Consider the following 19,073-nt stretch of genomic DNA (forward strand, 5'->3'; position numbering starts at 1 on the left):
TGCTGTGCAGTGCATAATTTAACATGGTTTCAAATATAGGTTTTGAGTTGCTTTGTTGCTTAAAACGTTAACAATTTGTTAGTTAATACACATATTAATATGTATGCATATGATTTGTAGTTTCTTTTTGTATATTTTTGAACATTGTTAACAAATGTAAAATGGAACAACGTCAATAAAGGAAGTGCACAATAAGTTTCGAGTTACAAATTGAATAATACATTTAGAACTTTTTTCAAAAAAATTACCGCATTACTTGTAGTACATACAAAATACATTTAGAAATACAACAGTCAAAAGGAAGGAACCTTACATAATTATTATATGCTATTACCAACTAAATACTTAGCATCCAATAGTGTATAACACATAGTATATGACTAAAAATAAACATAAACAAATTCTTGGGGTAAGCTGTGCTATGGCTCTTCGCTAGCTCTTCATAAGCTTTGCTTATCAATTAACTTTTGGCTTAACAATTTTCTCGTGTTTTTTTGTTTGTTTTCATGTGTGTAAGGCTGCTGCTGTTGTGGTTTTTGTGGTATAAACATTTTCATTGCATTAGTTTTTGTTTGGCAGCTTTCTGGGAGGCAAAACGTGAAACAAGATTTAGAAGATTTTTAATTTTTGCAAGAAACGCAACAAAGGCGCACTAACGCAAGCTGCTTGGATTAGATGTTGAGGTTGCTGCTGATGTTGTTGTGGATGTTGTTGTTGCTGTTGTTGTGGTGCTTTTGGATTAGCAGCAAAAGAGGTGACGGATCGATCTCCGACTTTGACGCTGCCGTTTGCAATTCACGACTGCTCCCTCTTTTGCCTCTTTGGTTGTTAATTACAATTGAGGGTGTTCTGATTGGGGCTGGTGCGTGCTGTGACGTTGTGATTGATTTGATTCGATTGCGTGATGCTCGCAGCATCATTGCTTTGCCAGGACAGCAGCTTATTAAGTAACCTATCCATATAGGGATTGCCGCCTAGACGTGTCACCTGCACAAACAAGAAAGCAAAAGCAAAACTTAAGAACATAAACCAACAAATAAAGCAATTAATTGTTACCGACCTCGGCACGCGCCTCCACGTCAAGCGTTTCAAGCACTTTGCGTGTGTATTGAAAGCTGCCCAGTTTCTCCAGTAAGCTGATGCAGTACTTCTTGACCTCAATGTCGTGCGTGCGCTGTCGCAATATATCTGTGATGAAGGAGAGCCACAATTAACACCCTCAACATTCAACATTTTAAGTCGAAGGACTTACGCAAAACCTGTTTATCATGTTTCTGCGTTCGCACCGCATGAATAACTGGGAAACCAAATTTGCCCTCTGTGAGATCTTCAGCAAAGCTCTTGTTTTCCGTGTACTACAAAAAAAAGTATATATTGATACTGTATTGTTTGAATACAATATAAACTATTGTGCATTCTCTCACCTCCTTCAAGCTCAAGTTGCAATAGTCGTCGCGTATTTGAAAATATAGGCCCAAAATGGCTGTTAACTTTGAGTAATCCTCCTTGTTCGTACTAAACAGCTGCATAAGGCGTATGGCGAGCATAAATAGGCCACCAGTCTTCCGCACAGTCATCAATTTGTAATCCGATTCGGAGGGACATGTGAAACTATCGCGCCAATATATCTCCATTCCTTGGCCACGATGCAACTCCAGCAACTGCTCCGTATAGACTTTGGTAGCCTGTCAGTCAAATAAATTAATTAGTAATGTGTATTGATTAATGTGTACTGTGTACTCGATTGAGACTTGCCTCTGGATGTCCCAATTGCTGCACCTTCTCGAGGGCCAAGAACAGTGCATAGTTGGCCGCATTGATGGTGCTGGCCACGCCATAAATGGAATGCGCCACAGGCACACCTCTGCGAAGTATCGAATTGTCTTCAATATCATCAATGCTGTAACGTTGCAGGGGTGTTAAGAACACATTGAGAGCTCTGAGTTAATTTGTTTCATCTATTTAATTGCTGTGCAAGTGGAGTGCGAGTGTAAGTAGTGTGTGTGAGTGTTGTCTTGTTAATGCATTTATACTGTTCTACAATACAACGTATATAGTAGTACATAAACATAATACTAATAACCAGATGAGGGGCAAATTCAAAAGTTATTGCATGTGGCACAATTTCAAGGGGTTTTTAATTTCTTCAAAACTTAAATATTTACTACAGTTTATTTATGTTAAATATCTATAAATAGGCTTGAAACTTTTAAAATTATTAATTATTAAAAATTAAAAAAAAAAATTACTTTATTTAAGCATACAATTTTTCGTTTTTCTGTACGCAATTATTATAGAAGAACTGGCTAATTTGGCTTTGTAATGGCAATTGTAATAGAAAATTGTTATCAAAGAGATTCTGCAACTTTTGACAACAATTCTTCTATTATAATTGCATCTCCATAACTCTCCTCATAATTTAAACTTCGATTTTTTCAATCTTGTAGTTGATTGCCTAATTCAATTTATTAGGAACTATAGATCATGTAACACAAAGTATAGCCTACAACAATTTTACCATATATCACGAAGTAATATGTTTGTAATTCATAAACGTAACCCTAGCTGAAAATTAGCATGCAATCTTACAATCTTGATTTTATTTTTTGGGGGCTTGCAAACGTGCAACACAAAGGTAAACATATGAATAATAAAATGTATACTACGAGCAGCCCTCGCAGCATGCTAAATACACTGGCAACAAACACATAGTAACAACATATGTTAGTGTATGGCATGTACATAAATTTAAGATTCTCTTTGAGGCCCATATCGCTTCAATAACACGCCCGCTGGCAAGGCAGGCAAGCAAGCAAGCCTGGGTTGGTTGGCTGGTAAGCTGGCAAACTGGGCAGCCGACATTTGCGTAATTAAAAAATGTTTGCGCGCGCGTAAGGCTGGAATCATTTGAAGGGAAATTGGAGGCGTGGGCGTTCAAGCGAGGCCCCTTCTGCTAAATGGATGCGAATGGGGTGCGAATGTGGGAGTGGGAATGGGAATGAGAGATAGGAATGGGAATGGGAATGGGAGATGGAAAGGAGAGATGGGCATACATATATAACAGGCAATATCACAGCTGAAGCGAAGCGGGCAAGTCACATTGCAAAGAGTTGTAACATTGTGACAATGCCTGTCGACAAGCTGACTAAATGACAATGGCATGGCAATGATGATGACGCTGCTGCTGTTGTTGTTATTGCCGCTGCTGCTGATGCTGCTGACGACGACGCCTTTGAAGCTGAGCTGTTTGTCGTTGTTGTAAAACCAAGTTTTTGTCGATATGAAAATGCATTTGGACTAAAGAAACAACAACAAAAAAGACACAAGCAAGTGGGCAGAAGAAGGGCACAAAGCACAGAGAAGCAGCAGCGATAACAGCCTCTCAACTGTCAGTCAACGCCTACAACTGGCACCCAAACGAACAATGCAGGATATTAAGCAGCATTAAGGACATTTCAGAACACATTTGCATTTGAATAACAGGCAGACAGGCAGACAGAAAAGTTTGGACCGTGCGACAGGTGGCAAACCAGACAGGATTAGCCTGCATGATTGAAGCGCTCGACAAATCGGATACAATGCCAAACAATGGCCGAAGCATCACAAGTCGAGATAAGCACAAAGTACCATAAAAAATATATATCCTTATACCCGCTTGCCAAACGATAGAAGGGTATATACAAGCATGTCTGTCCATCCGATAAATCTGAAGTTCTTATTGAATATTACAGCCAGAGCTACCAAATTAGAGGACAATACTTCTGATTGTTTAATATTTCAAAACTTTCTTATGCCTATTCTGTACCATCAGGCATTTATAAAAATAAACAATTTTATCGGCTTTTGTTAATTGTGTAACGATTGAGTAATAAATGAAAAATCACGCAAATGGTTTAATATTCCACAAAAATAGACAGCGAGTATCTGACAGGCGAGTGTGCTCATCAATAGCCATGTGAGCTGTAAAAAATGTGTCTTCAAAAGATTGAGAGTAGAAGGGCACTTCTACTGATGGAACCCATCAATTAAAGCGTGCGAAGCACTTTAATTGCTGCAGTTCAGAGTTTAACTGTTGCGCTTCACAGTCATGCACTAACTGTAACACATAGACACTTACATATGTACATATAGGTATATCATATAAATTTATGTGTATTGTTGTTCTTCGCTCCCTTCTGCTAGATATTCAATTTGACAATGAAAAATCTAAACAATTGATGCAATTCCATTTCGAAGCATGAAAAGGCACAATTTGCGAATAAACACAATTGAAATTTATTGTAAACAAGAACACTGCCTTCTGTGGTCTATTGTTCAAATTTTGGAATTGATTTTGAAGCAAATGCCGAAAGTATTTGTTGTGTACACCAATGAATATTTGCCACTCGTGGGCATACATATATGGTAAATAAAAAAAACAACGTGTGAGCGTGAGTCACCTTCTAAAGTAACTTAGCTAAGTAGCTTCCTCCCTCACCCTTTGCCAACGTTTTCGCTATAAGCAATGATGATAATGCAAAATAAGTATGTTCTTTTGTTATGCCAGTTTATGATACGAAAAGTGTTATACTCATGCACAAATGTTATATATTCAGATTGTATGCCAGTACGTGGGGTTTGTGGCTGTGGAAAATATTTAATTCATCATAACGAACGATAGCAGCTGGAACAACTGATAAGCAAATCGGTCATCTGAGTTTACCTAAATATAGACACCATAATAGCATTTACTAAAAAAAGGGGATATGCTGTTTACTTTATTTTCTACTAGATCAATAATGTACGGTTTTTTTTACGAGTTTGTAACCTTTTTTATTACTTCCTTGCACAGGAAATGAGTAAAACGTATTCTGTTTTAAGCTGATACGCTTAGAAATTTCACAGTAAAATCGTATGTAAACAAGACCCCAAAAAGGCAAGTCATAACAAACATAAATAGAAATAGAAATATACACATACTATATACAAAAGTGCGAAGTGAGATGAAACATTGAATTGATATTGTGTGAATAAGAAAAAAAGCAACATTTTAAAGTTAAATATAACGAAACTAGGCAAAGGTTACAAATGCAGTATAAATAGTTAATAGTAACTTAAACAATTTTGTGTGCGACTTACAGCAAACTGGAATTATGAAGCATTTGGACAATCTCGCCAATCTGCGTCAACTTTTCGGCCGGTATAAGCAACCAGTGATTGAAGGCCAAGGCCAGTTCGGAGCGAAACTGTTTGCCTGGAATTTGTTGTATGTACGTAAAGGGCTGCAGCAGAATCTGTGTTGGCGTGGGCGACGCGACGTTGACAACACAGAGCAGAACATGTAAATAAACCACAAAATATATAAAAGAGAGTGTAAACGCAAAAGGTTTGGCTTGGTTTCTTTCGCCTCTCGCTTCTCGCATTATGTTGGCCATCAACCAACCAACCAGTCAGACAGACAGACGACTCAAAAATGTCAAAGTTCAAGTAACAGCGCTGCTGTGCTGTTGCTGCTGTTTAACGGTTAACTGGTTATGGGTATGTTTGTGGTTAGATTGTGTTTGGCTACCTCGTCCTGCTCCTTTTGCGTAGATTTATCTTTGGTTTTTTGCAGTAACCCATTCAGTTCATCCATTTTTGTTGTTGTTTGTTGCGCGCGTGTTTGCTTATGTTTTGTATTTGGTTGTTTGTTGTCGGGCTATGCGGGCGGAGTGTTAGAGTGTATTGGGTGATGCGTCCACTACGCGTGACTAGAATTGTTTGTTTGGGCCGCTCGTCGTGGTCAACTTGAAAGTAGTCAGACACAATGGCAAGCACTACAGACGCACACCAGGTTTTAGCACTATAAACAGACTGATTATTCGGCAGCGTGACCGCAACATCAATTTCAAAATATATCACTTGCAGTTAAAAAATGTCCAAAAAGTTACTCTAGTATACGGCCACGCTATATACTATCGGCGTGCCTATATGCGTTGACGCAAAATGCTGCGATAGTATTGCCTACATTAGTGTGACCAATTTTCTTTTTATTAAAATCGCACTTTCGGTCACACTGTTCATCCAGGTGCTTGCGTGGAGAATAAAAACAAAAATTAATAAATCCTTCCAATTTGACCGGATTTGCATTCATTCTGTGTGGAAAACAGTGCAATAATGGCGGCAGCAGGACCAGTGCGTACGAATTGGCATCCCAACATGAAACACAGCGAAGTGGAGCGGTAACTAAATCACAGCAACAACAACAAGAGCCTCAGTCGCCAATAACATTTTGTTCAATCCAAATTCCAGTTGGATTTGCATTTACCCTGCATACATCAATGCCAAGAAAACCCGTCAGGAAGGTCGTCGTCTGCCCAAAGAGAACTGTGTGGACAATCCCACCTACGTTGAGATACGTGATGTACTTTCCGTAGCCAACTTACATTTTGTGGTCGAAAACAAACAGTACTGCCGCGAAAAGAGTCGAGAAGTCCAATTTCGTGGCCGCGTGCGCGTGCAATTGCGGAACGCTGATGGTACCCTGTGCAACAACGAATTTGCCACCCGTGAGTCCATCATGAAGCATGTGGCCAGCAAAATACCTCAGCTGAAGACGCGCCAAAACAAGCCCAACGAACCTCAGCCACAGCCACAGTCGAGTGGTGCAGCAGCTGGTTCGTCTGGTGGAGGCGGCGGTGGTGGAGGTGGAGGCAAGAAGGGCAAGGGAAAACGTCGATGAATTGGCAGCAACAGTTTTCATTTAGTTGATTTTTTGTAATAAATTTTATACCTTGAGCGGTAGTACAAGATGTTAATGAATGAAGTTCAAGTGCAAGAATTCGGCCTTGTGCTCTGAGTACATATGTACAATTAGTTTATTAAAGAATGTCTAAGATGACCCTAATATGAAGTCAGTTAAATATGCAGTTATAGTGTAAGAACCATAGCATATTATGTGCTCAATTAAAAATGACTCAAGATCACACGGTGTCAGCGAAAATTCCGGCGAACAGCACAAAGCAAAAGCGAAGCAACAAATCCAAATTCAACTGACAGTCACGTCACAACACGAAGCAGCAAAACAAACTAGGGGGAAGAATAATGTCTACGATTTCACTGCAGTCAGCGGTATAAAGCGCTCAGCACATTGCCAATGCACAGCCAAAATCCAATTGGAGCGTTACTGAGACGGAGCATCATCATTATCGACATGATGTTGACACGGAATAGAAACATTTTAATAGCCACAGCATTGTTGTCACTTGTTCAACTGGCTGCATCCACTGGTGTGACCACTACAACTACAATCAGTCCAACCAGGTCCACAACATCCCGTTATGCTAATCCTCTAGTGGAGCACAAGCATGAGCGCAACTGCAAAGCGCTGTGCGAACACTGCGGGTGCCTGGGCTTTTACTGTGGAGAGGAGTGCATCTGTGAGTGCAACAATGAAAATTCGGATACTGAATGTATACAAACAATGCAACTAAATGCGCGCACACTTAACGCACCCTTTGAGATTCTCATCCAAGGACCAAGCAACAATCGCTTTGTGCGCAATGCCCTTCAGTTCGACCAGAAACGGGAGCTGGTTGTCCGGAGTGCTTCCCAAAGCAAAAGTCCGCGTAATCGTCGCTCCACTATCACCATCTACAAACCAATGTTGCTGTCGGTTGCTGCTAAGCGTCCAGCTTTTTCCATGAACGCTTTGGAATCACCTGTATCGTTGGGTGAAAAAAAATCGCAGTTAGAACGTCACAAGCGCTCTGTGGATCACTTGGAATGGTTCAATGATTTTGCCAGCACTTTGGTGCGTCCCTCGCCACTTGGGACGCGAGCCCAGAAGCAACGAGCAGCGGCCTTTAAACGCCAGGCAGCCACTACACCGCCATTGGCAGGACCACATCGAGAGCCATGGTTTCTGGAGCAAGCTGCTCCTCGCCTCAATCGTCCAGCGCCGCTTTATAGACGACAGCAGCAGCTCGACGACGATGAAGAGAGAGAGCGGGAGGAACGCAAGTCACGCAAGAGTTCTAGGCGTCGAGTAAGTAAACCAGTTTCAATTGAAGACGATTTCGATGCAGCAGAGGAAGTGCGAAAACCCCGACCAGAGATTCGTCCGCTTCGAGATGCACTGCAGGTAGTAGAGCGTATTCCTCGGGTGCTGCAGGACACTGTGACACATTTGGCTGCTGACGACAATAGCGATGTCTTCAGCTTAAATATCATGAACGATGTTTTGCCTACGCCAATGGAACCACAACGCAAGGAGCCCAGGAAGGTGAAACGACGTTTGAGCCATCGCAGCCGTAAGAACGAAGTGTCAACGACCAGAGTCTCCACTCCCGTGACACGGGCTCCATTAGTGATGCCTCCAGCTCCCCTAGCCCCGCGTGGTCTCCTTTTGCCTTGGCTACGCCAGCAGCGTTTGAAGCGCTTGGGGCTGCAACAATAATATGGGCATAATTACCTTTAAATGTAAAGCGATTTAATGAAATTTATGTTATATTGAGTAGGTTTGTCGTAAGTGGATGGCTGTGCTTTATTGTGCGTTTATTTTACGCTTCCTACAACCACTTTTGTTGTTCATTATTAAAACGTGTCCTTTGGTACTTAGGAAATTAAATAATCCTTACATATTTCCTTTTTATTAGCGCCGTGTTCACCTTTTAAATATAATCCACAAAAATGTAGCATATATCGGGGCAACATTTATGAGTGGATGCTTGGGATTTATATCTATGTTCGACATATTGAGCTTAGTAAGCACCAATAAAGCTTTCTTAGGAGCTGTTTCTATCCAAAGATAACAGAATCTTGGTTATCGCAATTCACAAGCTGTGAATAAGTATTTACTTCGTAGTGTTGTCCAAGAAATGTAGTGATCAATAAGTGCTACATACTTTCCGCCTGATCATTACTCATATTACATTCCGATTTAGTTGCATACTTTAAGGTATTCTTTTTAATTCAAATAGAGAGCGATGAGAGCAGTGTTGCTTAAATGTTGGCAACAGGCCTCAACTGTTCCGAGTTCAGTTGATCACTGACGCCGCTCGCAGTGCGTCTTCAGTTGTTGTCACACATAGACCGGTTCAATAGCGTCGCAGCAGCGTCTCAACAGGTAGTGGATAGTCAACAATTTGGTAAAATTAGGGGACCAAAATAAACATTGTTACTATACGACATCCAGGCAGCGATTATACGCGAGATGAGAGACGAAAGTTCTACTCTCATTATAATTGTGTTTATAACGTTACAAAGTGCGACAAAATATAATATAATGAAAACAACAACAGCTAAATACTCACACCAATACACATACATATATGCACATATACACATGAAGATATATGTAAGTGGCTGTTTCACTCTGACGTTTTGTTGGCCCCACATTGTTTGATGGCGTTGGCACCAACAGCAGCAGATGACAATGACAATCTGTGTGAACTCGGGTGTGACTGTGTGCGTGTCTGCGTGCTCGAATGCAGTAACAAAAATAAAAACAAAAGTAAATAGTGAGAAGAAAGAAGCAAAAGCCTTAATCGCAAATGGATGAATCGCAGCAATATCACAACATTGTAGATACTAACACAAAGACACGTAAATAACTTAGCTGGACTTTAAAAGTTGAACTAGGAATGAATCTGAAATGCGGTAATGTGTATGTATATACATGTGTTTGTAGCTTGTACGCAATTGATTGAAATCAATGAATTTCATATGATTTGAATGTGCAGCTTGAGGTTGCGGAAGCAGCGATTCAATGAACTAAGTTTGAATATATTTTAATCAATATGCCGGTCCGGAATATATATATGTATAATGAAAGTCACAATTGCAATGCGTTTTCAAGTATTGGAATAATGTAATAAAACGAATTATCCCCACTTTGCACTGCCAACTAGTTGATATCACGCTTTGTCTAGCGATAAAAGATAACGGTCAACAGCAACAAGTGACTTTAACTAACACTACACACAATACACGCATACATAGTCAGGGTGTGAGTGTGCTTGTGAGTAAATGTCGCGTTTACTTAACTTATTAGGGTATTTGCTAACGATAAGCGGACAAATTGGTTGAACGATAAAAGAAAAAACAGCTGAGAATTCGGCGTACGCTGTTGAGTTAATTTATCTGCCAAGCACCAAATCTGTGGTTTCTAATGATAAGCAAGTTGTGGAAGGGGAGGTTGATTAGCAAGTGTTTTTAACTTTGACATGCGCGACTATAAAATACCCTGTACAAATTTTTGTATATGCGAACTTTGACTATATAGAAACTTGGACTAAGTACTTGAAGTTAATAACAATCAAAGTAAATTATTTTCATTTTATAAATTTTCTTTGAATTTGGGCTATTTTTCTTTTTTTATGATTTTTTTTTTTTGAAAGTCTTAAAGGCGTATCTTTTATGCATAAGTAAAACCTACATTCAAATATTATTTCTATTAGATTGGCGAAAACAAAAGCCTAAGGCCAAGCAAGCGAGAATCATTTGATTTTTTCGAAACATAATAATGTACATACATATGTACATATATAGGATACATATTTACTCATTTCATATCTCACACCATAAACTTATCATGCACATAACCGCTCCCCTCTCTCGCTCTTCCCATTCGCAACATGCCACCATGTCGTCAATATCGCAATCGGACTCACAATAGCAGCAGAAGAAGATACACTATTACTACCAGTTACGTCCACAGGTACACCATGGAGTCCTGGCGCAAGTTGCGCGCTCGTATCGAGACAACCAAGCTGCCCGAAGATGTCGACGACGGACTGGAACGTCTAGAGGACTACATACAGCGTTGGCGTTCCGTACGCATCATTTACTTCACAATGTTCCTGATGGCACTAGGCTTTAGTATAATACTTACTGGCATTTGGCCATTTCTAAGCGAGGTGCGTCAGGAGTTCCCTATTCCCCTCTATGCGATAATAATAATGTGATCATTTCCTTTAGCTAGATCCCAATGCGGGCAAGGAGTTTATGGGTCTGATTGTGGCTGCCAATCCGTTGGCTCAAATGATCTTTAGTCCCATCTTTGGCTGGTGGGGCAATAAACTAGGCACCATTCGTCTGCCGCTGTTGATCTCCCTTGGTCTCTTTACGATTGCAAGTGCGCTGTATTCGTCTCTGGAGCTGGTCGGGGATAATGCCAAATACTGGATGTTGATCTCGCGATTCCTAATCGGTGTCAGCTCGGCCAATATTGCCTTATGCCGCTCCTATTTATCGGCTGCAACACGTCTCAGTGAACGCACACATGCAGTGTCCATGGTCTCACTTGCCCAGGTGTTGGGCTTCATCATTGGTCCCGGTTTGCAGGCTCTGGTCACGCCGCTTGGTCGCCAAGGTTACATTTGGCTGTGGGGTGGCATGCATGTGAATATGTATACTGCGTCCGGTTGGATTAATGTGCTCATGAGCATGAGCAACTTTGTGATGTTTCTGCCATTTATATTTCAGGTAAGATAATGCAAGACCGTTCTACAAACCGCAAAAATGTTAGCCTGGCTTCGAACTGGAGCGTAGATCGGTTCGAAGCTTGGTAATACGGCTTCTATTTTATTGAAATTATTGAATCATTCTTGCATACATTTAAGCTTTCTTCATAACTGCATTTTTTAGGAACACAAGATTGCCGCTCGTGAGATTATGGTGCTGCAAGGCGGCACCTCGGAGCGCGACACCTGGAAGGCCATCAAACCGAACTACTTGTCCGCCTGGACTTTGATTGTAGCCTTCTTTGTGCTCGTATTCAACTTTGTATTGCTAGAAACGTAAGTTTAAGCTAGCTCTCTCTGCATTTCGCTCTTCTACAGAATCTAATTTCCAGCTTGGGCACTTCGCTTACCATGGACATGTTCGCTTGGACTAATGACGAGGCACTCTCCTATATGGGCCTCTGTATGGCCGTCGCTGCTATCATTTCGCTAGTCACTTTTGTGCTCATCGAACCAATGTGTAAGCTATTTGCGGAGCGCTTTGTACTCATTTGGGGCGGCTTTTCTTTGATGGTCATAGGTCGACTGCTCTACATTCCCTGGGGACCAGATCCCCCCAAACTGGCCGCCGCTTATAATGCTAGCGCCAATCTGAGCAGTAGTGACCCCATCTATTTGGGTTGCCCACCCACGCAGAATTGGTGCCCAGATCTACCAGCGCTAACATTGACACAGTTCATCCTTGGGTTTGCGCTGACCTCAGTCGGCTACCCCATTGGCGTCACGTTGATACAGACAATATTCTCCAAGGTGCTGGGTCCACGTCCACAAGGCGTCTGGATGGGCATGCTGACTGGAGCTGGCTGCTTGTCGCGTGTCATGGGTCCCGTGTTCGTTGTCTCCATCTATACACGCCTGGGCACATATTGGACTTTCGGTTTCACTTCGGTTATGATGATTGTATCGATGATCTGGCTGCTATGCAGCAAGTAAGTTAAATAACATTCCTATACTTCGTAATCTTCATTAAGCTTCGTTCATTGTCTATTGCAGTCGATTACTCATTCCGCCAACGATCGATAATTTAGCAAAAGTTGTGGAGTTGCAAGAACTACATAAGCCCAATGACAAATCCAATGCAGACGCAAACTTGGCCATTGATGATGATGCAGATGAGCTATTGGCGCCATCCAAGAGCATTCAAATTGTGAACAGTTCCAAAACGTAGCAGTATTGGAGATATGAAAATCAAAGAAAGGTGCAATACACTAATACTGCCTTTAAGTTTAACAATGAATTTTTAGGAAATAATCCGTTTTACAGCAGATAATGAACTGGTAGTAAGTTATGAAAATACGTTTAACAATATATATTTTTCGACATATTTATAAAATTTGTCATCTGCATTTTTCATAATTAAGCCGCTGACCGAAATAAAAGTTAAATTAAATAACAAATGAAAGGACATGTTTTCCAAAAAGCACAATTATTTGTGCTTGTTGCTTTTTATTGGACTTATTATTAATCGCACATATCCAATTCGATTTTTATAGTTTACGCGTAAAAATGATTTTTTTATTTTTTTGATGAAATAATGAACGCAACGAATATAATATGGATACATGCCTAATTACTCCGATGTCGTCATTATCAGTCAAACAAATGTTTTTTATTTTTTAATGTATGAATAGTATGAGAAATGGATGACTATATAGAGGGGATTTCTATCATAAATTGTTATGCCTTACGTTACTGCTTAGTTCAATTTCGTGGTATGTGGCAATGCTACCAGTACGGTTGCATCCACATCTGTAGTAACGGCAACTGCTGTAGTAGGTGTTGCTGATGATGCGTTGGCGACCAGCAAAGAAACCAACATGTTGCACCACTGAAAGTGTTGTTGTAGTTATAAATTGGTAGATATGGATGAGTAGTTAGATGTGGAGTTGGAGGCGCAGTTGTTCCAAATGCACCGCCAAAAGCAGCCACTGGCGACACTCAGCTACTGCCGTGATAATACAACTCATCTCAGTAAGGCGCATATCGACGTCCCGGAGGCGATGGACCACGCATGCCTCGCGACGAAATCATGCGCTCGTCGAAGGAGTCACGACTGAAGTCCTCATATCCATGCGGTGTTGGCGAGCTGCAGATAGGGAAAAATATATTAATATAATACCGAGCATCGAGTAAATCAATTAACTGTACTTACCCATAACGACTCATGCCATTGCTGCTGCGCGGCGGCGGCGGAGAACGACGACTGAATAGAGTATCATAGCCACGGGAAACGCTGCACGAACGCAGGCTGCCGCTCAACGGTGGGGGCAGCGGCATGGGCTCGCGACGCGATATTGGCGGCGGTGGGAAATCACGCATACGCGATGTCTGATAGCGTCGCTCGTACATGTCACGTGAGTCCTCAAAGCGACGGTCATAATAATCATAGTCCTGTGAGAGTACAAAACGGAGAAAATTAGTATAATGAACGCGCTAAGATTATGTTTACTATTTTTACGAGAAAATTAATCTTTTAGCATTTTTTTTCAATAATGTGATGTATTGAACACGACGGGTCGAATGAAAGATTAATAGTGTTCAGCTTTCAGTTAGATTCCAATGGAAAAATCTAAATATGTGTTGTTTTATGCCAAAATTGTCATTCGGAAGTCTCAGAAATACGATGGGATTTCTAAAATTACTTGCAATAAATAAACGCAAGCTGCAATTACATCTTTAAAACGACCCGTTGAGTTGCCAACATGTATCTATGATTGATTTTTTAACTGCATTTACCCTAAAGCCGTCCATAATGCGATCACGCAGGAATGGCGGCGGCGGTGGTGGTGGCGGATACGGATCACGACTGTACATGCGATCTCTGTAGCCACCGGCACTGAGCGGTGGTGGTGGCTCGCGTCCACCAGTACCTGTCCAACGCGGACACTCTTTCGACCAATGACCGGAACGGCCGCAACGATAACACTGCTCCGGATCGCCCATGCCCGGCTTGGGCCGCACACGACTGGTTGAGACCTGCACCTTGAGTGGCTGGCCATCGACAACGCGACCGTTCAATTCCTTGATGGCATCCTGCACATCACCGACACAGTCCAAATGCACAAAACCATAGTTGCGCACAATGTCGCACTCGACGACGGTGCCGTATTTCTGAAACAATTCACGCACCTCGGGCGCACGCGTTTTGTCCGTTAGATTCCCAACGAAGATTTTCGTTGTCGGCGTATTTGGGGCGCGTCGACTCTTGGCGGCCTCGACCTTGATGGCATTGTCATTGAGCACGTAACCGTTCAAGTTCTGTATGGCATCGCGACCCTGCTGCTCCGTTTCCATGTGCACAAACCCATAATTCTTCACCACATCGCATTCGACGACAGTACCGTATTTTTCGAATAGCGCCCGCAGTTCCGTTGCCTGCGTCTTCTCATCGAGATTACCGATGAACAACTTAAACGTGCCGGCTCCGGGCATCACGGCGACGGTTTCGGCTGCGGCGTCGTCCACGGTTCTTGCGTTATTATCAATTGCTTGGGCTTGAATATCTTGAGAGCGTACGCGATTTTTTTTTCAAATTTCACGCGTTATTTGGACTTGATTATTCTTTTGTTTCGTTTTTTTATTTGTGTGCTGCAACGCGTGAATAATAATATTAAAATCTATTTCCACACAATATACAAAACAAGATGGCGGCGGGCGGCGACAGCGACGACGGCTATGCGAGACCGAAGTAATATACAGTAATGGCAAGACGGCGGTATATGTTTTTCAAATATTTATTGAGACTTCTTACCTGTGCTCTTCTTGTAAACCAACAAACAAAAAAATAATGCTGAATTAATTTTATTTTATGTTCGTTGAGCAGCTCAGCTTGCAAAACTAACTTTCTCACAAAATTTTCAGCAGAAAAATTATATCGTATGTGTATGCGTTGAAGCAATCGTGTGGCCACAAATTGAACTTCAAAATCCACTAGTTTACATCGAAAAATACCGAAATATACTAATTGTGCAATAACTAGAGACAGCAACTATAAAAACTTTTTTTTAGACAAAAATATGGTTTATATAGATTGTAATAAGTGCATATCCTTAAAAAAATTACCTGATCAAAATGAATTTAGTGCCTAATATTGCTTGCTTGCCGTTTATACGACGGCATATTCTTAGTATTTTAAACTTCGTTTTCCTAAATAAAATCAATAATAAATATATTTATTGAGCTTGGCTTTATTAAAAAAATTAAATAAAGAATAACATATACAACAATCTTGATTTCAACAAATAATATTGCAGAAACAACAAATAATAGTTTCACCCATTCCACTAAATACTACTTAAAAATGAACCGAAAACAATTTTGTTGTTGACTATTTGAACAATTCAAACACGGTCACACTGATCGTTAGAAAAGCGCTGGATCAAAAGAGCGGGAAAGGTTCTTGTAATAATTATAAATAAAGTGGATCCATTATGGACACTCCAACGGGCAGTGGGCGGTCATCTGGCCGACCCACACGAATTGCCACTCCACGGCGCTCGGAGCGCAAGCGGCAACTGTTTCGTAGCCGTGTATCGTTGTTGGATCAAATCGAAGACGATAGTGATGTCGAGGATTCAATGCTGGGTTTGACGCCGCTAAAACCGCGACACCAGCGTGAAAATTGCGTTGCTAACAAGCAACAACAAATAAATGTGCGAAAATTATTTCCCACTACGCAGGATACGATAGTGATCATCGATAGCAGCAGCAGTGTAAACAGTTCGCCCGAAACGAATAAGGAAAACAAAAGGTCACAGAGGACGACACGTGGCTCGAGCACCATAGCTTGCACGGATGAACAGTTGCCTCATTTATTTACAGCCAACATGTGTATCAACAGTAGCATTAGTCCGCGATCATCGAAATCTCGTGTTGATATCAATACCGACAGTGATGGAGATCGCAAAGCCACAGAAAGTGAGCTTCGAACGTCAAGAGCTGCAACGACATCTGAATCCTCGCCAGGCACAGACTCAACGTCGCCGGAGAGCAAGCTGCGCAAGTTAGAAAAGGAGTGCATACCCACAGGTGCATTTTATTCCAATGTCAAGTCCCGGGCAGCTTTACGCATTGCACAGGGCAAAACAACAAGTTCGCGTCTACAGGGAACTGGCAACGGGAGGTCGGCTAGTCGACGATCAAAGAATATTTCGCCCAACTCGCGCAAAACTCCAGGCATTAACAAGGGTGTGATGCACAAAATCAAGAAGCGCCCCCGCCCAGTGCCAACTGTTTTGGATGACATTCTGGGCACTCTGCGCAACGAGAAATTGCGAGAACTTATCACCACCAAACGAGAGGAGCGAGCACGCGTAGAGCACGTACACGAGATTCTGCGTAGGGCCAAGGATCCCATTAAAATGGCCAAACCTTTGAGCGCCATCAGCGAAGGTGACGCTAACAATAATAATAATAATAACAACAATCTGTCTGCATTGGATTTCTCCGATTTTACGGATGATGAAGAACTAAATGAAGCAAGTTCATCAATAGAGACGGAACCTGTCATTCCACTTATACGGCCTGTTGATATACCTCCACCACTGACCACATCACCCAAGTCATCTGAGGTTGCGAGCTTGAGCAAACGCAAGTTCTTCAAGTCGGGAAGACGCAGCAGTACTTGCATGGAGGTGCGCATCACCGACCACATACGCGCCAGCGTCAATCAGGGCAAGATCATGTTGGTGGAGGCGCCGCCGGTGAAAAAGCAACGTCGCGTCCATGTGCGTTCGGCCACAATCTTTTCCGCGGAGCAGGCTACCGTGGATGCCATACTGCGTAATCTTGATGATACTGTAGTAGATGAGATTGTGGAGTCAAGCTCAGCGGCAGCTGCAGTTACACTTGTACCAGAAGAGCCAGAGCTTCTGATTGAGGAAACAATACCAATACAGGATCCAGCAAACGATCCATATTTCAAGTATCGCTCGCAATTACCTTACAAAACTTCGGATGCTGCTACCATGGAACAACAGGCGCTGCTGCTCGAGTTTCTCATCAGCAACAACATCTGTACGGACAAGAACTTTGAGATATTTATCGCTGATCCCGACAATCACAAGGATGAAGCGACGCGCATTGTCGATCAGCTGTACATGGTAATTAATGCAGAGATGCAGGAGCTGGATCAACCAGCAGCCAGTGTTGAAACAACTGCACAGCCAAAATACACGGAAACTGAACCAGGTGCGCAGCAGAAAACAACGGAAGGGGAAATGGAAACCGAAAGTGTAGAGTCAACAGCTATCATAGAACCATCAGGTAAATTGTTTCCAATTTTTACACAACGTTTACAACCTTTGCCACAAAAGTCGACGCGTCGCAAGTTCAATGCGAGTGCCACACGATTGACAGCTGCTGCCAGTGGCGCTGGACAATATCAAATTGATGCAGGACAAAAAGCATTTGGAGCGCGACAGTGTCAGCAGTGTGGCTTAGTCTATACCGTCCATGAGCCAGAGGAGGAGCAGCTCCATCGTGAATATCACAACGCGGTGCATGTGCTGCGCTTTAAAGGTTGGATCGATGAGGACATTGTGGCCGTCTATCCGGAATGGGGTGCCGATGGACGAATTATACGCATCACTGAACAAGCGCCAGCTGCGCGTCTGCAACGACTCTGCGAACTCGTTAAGGTGGTAGACAAAGAGCTGGGATTTGCCTCGTACATTGTACCAAAGACTTTTGTTGCTTTCTTTGCTGTGCGCAAACAACAAATTGTCGGACTTTGCTTGGTGCAGCCATTAGAAAAGGCAAATCGCTTTATACAAGTCGATGGCGTTGACTACTTCAGCGAGGAGACATTCGATTCGAGGTGAGTGAACATTGGGAAAGACACTAAACATGCATTAAAACTTCCTTAACTGACATTACAGCTGCGGAATATCCAGGATTTGGGTGTCGCCATTGCATCGACGTCGGAGAATCGCAAGCCTTCTGTTGCAGGCTGTCCAATTGCACACGGTGCGAGGCTGTGAAATATCCCGTGATAAAATTGCATTTAGCACCCCGACAGACGATGGACGTGCTCTTGCCAGACATTTTACCCAGAATAACAATTTTCTGGCCTATGACCAGTGAACGGAGTTTTGCCAGTTAAATTTGTTTTGCAGTAAATTACAATATTTGTTGCTTTTAAGTTATTAGGCGCGATTATGTTTTGAGCCAATATGTTATATTAAATATGTCTTCAATTAGAGTTTGGTTTGAATATCATTATTAAGCATTTGGTTTGGATACCCCTTAAATTATGCAGTAGAGACTCGCTTTCTCTTTTGTGTATTTGTAGAACAGATGAGAAATAGTATTGGACCGCTAACAATTTAAACGTCCTAGTAATCTTAGCATTTGCTTTTGTGCGTATAATATATAAATATAAAATACAGGCATACATGCGCACACAATAATTAAATTATGTAAGCAACAGAAATATAATTATTAAAAAAAAAACCGCCCAAAAGTAGGCAAATGTATGATTATGTAGATATTTAAATTCATTATATTTTAGAATAAATTATACATTTTTAAAACGCAAGCAAAAAAAGTTTTTATCAATGATTTTAAATAAACAACTCAAAATAAACAGAA

The 19,073-nt window shown here is 41.8% G+C and overlaps 6 protein-coding genes across 11 annotated transcripts; 4 read left to right on the forward strand and 2 right to left on the reverse strand.

The window, feature by feature from the left end:
• Positions 1 to 486: 486 nt before the first annotated feature.
• LOC117568144 (terpene synthase) lies at positions 487 to 5,845 on the reverse strand. 2 transcript variants are annotated; one of them, XM_034248553.2, is made up of 7 exons: positions 5,549 to 5,845; positions 5,119 to 5,273; positions 1,756 to 1,864; positions 1,425 to 1,685; positions 1,253 to 1,355; positions 1,061 to 1,188; positions 487 to 987 (listed from the first exon to the last, which is right to left on the reverse strand). In XM_034248553.2, exons 1-7 carry the CDS (start codon positions 5,612 to 5,614, stop codon positions 829 to 831), a joined length of 981 nt encoding a protein of 326 aa, XP_034104444.1. In that variant the 5' UTR covers positions 5,615 to 5,845; the 3' UTR covers positions 487 to 828. The 2 variants fall into 2 exon arrangements, with proteins under 2 accessions (XP_034104444.1, XP_034104443.1); XM_034248552.2 differs by having other exon boundaries at positions 1,756 to 1,900.
• A 167-nt stretch (positions 5,846 to 6,012) lies between these two features.
• On the forward strand, positions 6,013 to 6,831 carry LOC117567310 (signal recognition particle 19 kDa protein). The gene is made up of 2 exons (XM_034247197.2): positions 6,013 to 6,200; positions 6,271 to 6,831. Exons 1-2 carry the CDS (start codon positions 6,136 to 6,138, stop codon positions 6,698 to 6,700), a joined length of 495 nt encoding a protein of 164 aa, XP_034103088.1. The 5' UTR covers positions 6,013 to 6,135; the 3' UTR covers positions 6,701 to 6,831.
• A 138-nt stretch (positions 6,832 to 6,969) lies between these two features.
• On the forward strand, positions 6,970 to 8,598 carry LOC117567307 (uncharacterized). Its single transcript, XM_034247195.2, has one exon. It carries the CDS (start codon positions 7,115 to 7,117, stop codon positions 8,414 to 8,416), a length of 1,302 nt encoding a protein of 433 aa, XP_034103086.1. The 5' UTR covers positions 6,970 to 7,114; the 3' UTR covers positions 8,417 to 8,598.
• A 388-nt stretch (positions 8,599 to 8,986) lies between these two features.
• LOC117567306 (major facilitator superfamily domain-containing protein 8) lies at positions 8,987 to 12,880 on the forward strand. 4 transcript variants are annotated; one of them, XM_034247192.2, is made up of 6 exons: positions 8,987 to 9,085; positions 10,679 to 10,877; positions 10,939 to 11,445; positions 11,608 to 11,759; positions 11,816 to 12,412; positions 12,477 to 12,880. In XM_034247192.2, the coding sequence occupies exons 2-6, from the start codon at positions 10,686 to 10,688 to the stop codon at positions 12,649 to 12,651; spliced, it is 1,623 nt and encodes a 540-aa protein (XP_034103083.1). In that variant the 5' UTR covers positions 8,987 to 9,085; positions 10,679 to 10,685; the 3' UTR covers positions 12,652 to 12,880. The 4 variants fall into 4 exon arrangements, with proteins under 4 accessions (XP_034103083.1, XP_034103084.1, XP_034103082.1 ...); XM_034247193.2 differs by having other exon boundaries at positions 9,014 to 9,085; positions 10,637 to 10,877; XM_034247191.2 differs by lacking the exon at positions 8,987 to 9,085 and having other exon boundaries at positions 10,458 to 10,877.
• A 10-nt stretch (positions 12,881 to 12,890) lies between these two features.
• Positions 12,891 to 15,393, reverse strand: LOC117567309 (RNA-binding protein lark). Of its 2 annotated transcripts, none has more exons than XM_052005699.1 (4): positions 15,235 to 15,393; positions 14,220 to 15,156; positions 13,636 to 13,874; positions 12,891 to 13,569 (listed from the first exon to the last, which is right to left on the reverse strand). In XM_052005699.1, the coding sequence occupies exons 2-4, from the start codon at positions 14,913 to 14,915 to the stop codon at positions 13,452 to 13,454; spliced, it is 1,053 nt and encodes a 350-aa protein (XP_051861659.1). In that variant the 5' UTR covers positions 14,916 to 15,156; positions 15,235 to 15,393; the 3' UTR covers positions 12,891 to 13,451. The 2 variants fall into 2 exon arrangements, with proteins under 2 accessions (XP_051861659.1, XP_034103087.1); XM_034247196.2 differs by having other exon boundaries at positions 14,220 to 15,071; positions 15,235 to 15,386.
• A 412-nt stretch (positions 15,394 to 15,805) lies between these two features.
• LOC117570145 (N-acetyltransferase eco) lies at positions 15,806 to 18,953 on the forward strand. Its single transcript, XM_034251609.2, has 2 exons — positions 15,806 to 18,300; positions 18,362 to 18,953. Exons 1-2 carry the CDS (start codon positions 15,914 to 15,916, stop codon positions 18,564 to 18,566), a joined length of 2,592 nt encoding a protein of 863 aa, XP_034107500.1. The 5' UTR covers positions 15,806 to 15,913; the 3' UTR covers positions 18,567 to 18,953.
• Positions 18,954 to 19,073: the final 120 nt, after the last annotated feature.

This window comes from Drosophila albomicans, chromosome 3, assembly GCF_009650485.2.
Source record: "Drosophila albomicans strain 15112-1751.03 chromosome 3, ASM965048v2, whole genome shotgun sequence".
Lineage (NCBI taxonomy): Eukaryota > Metazoa > Arthropoda > Insecta > Diptera > Drosophilidae > Drosophila > Drosophila albomicans.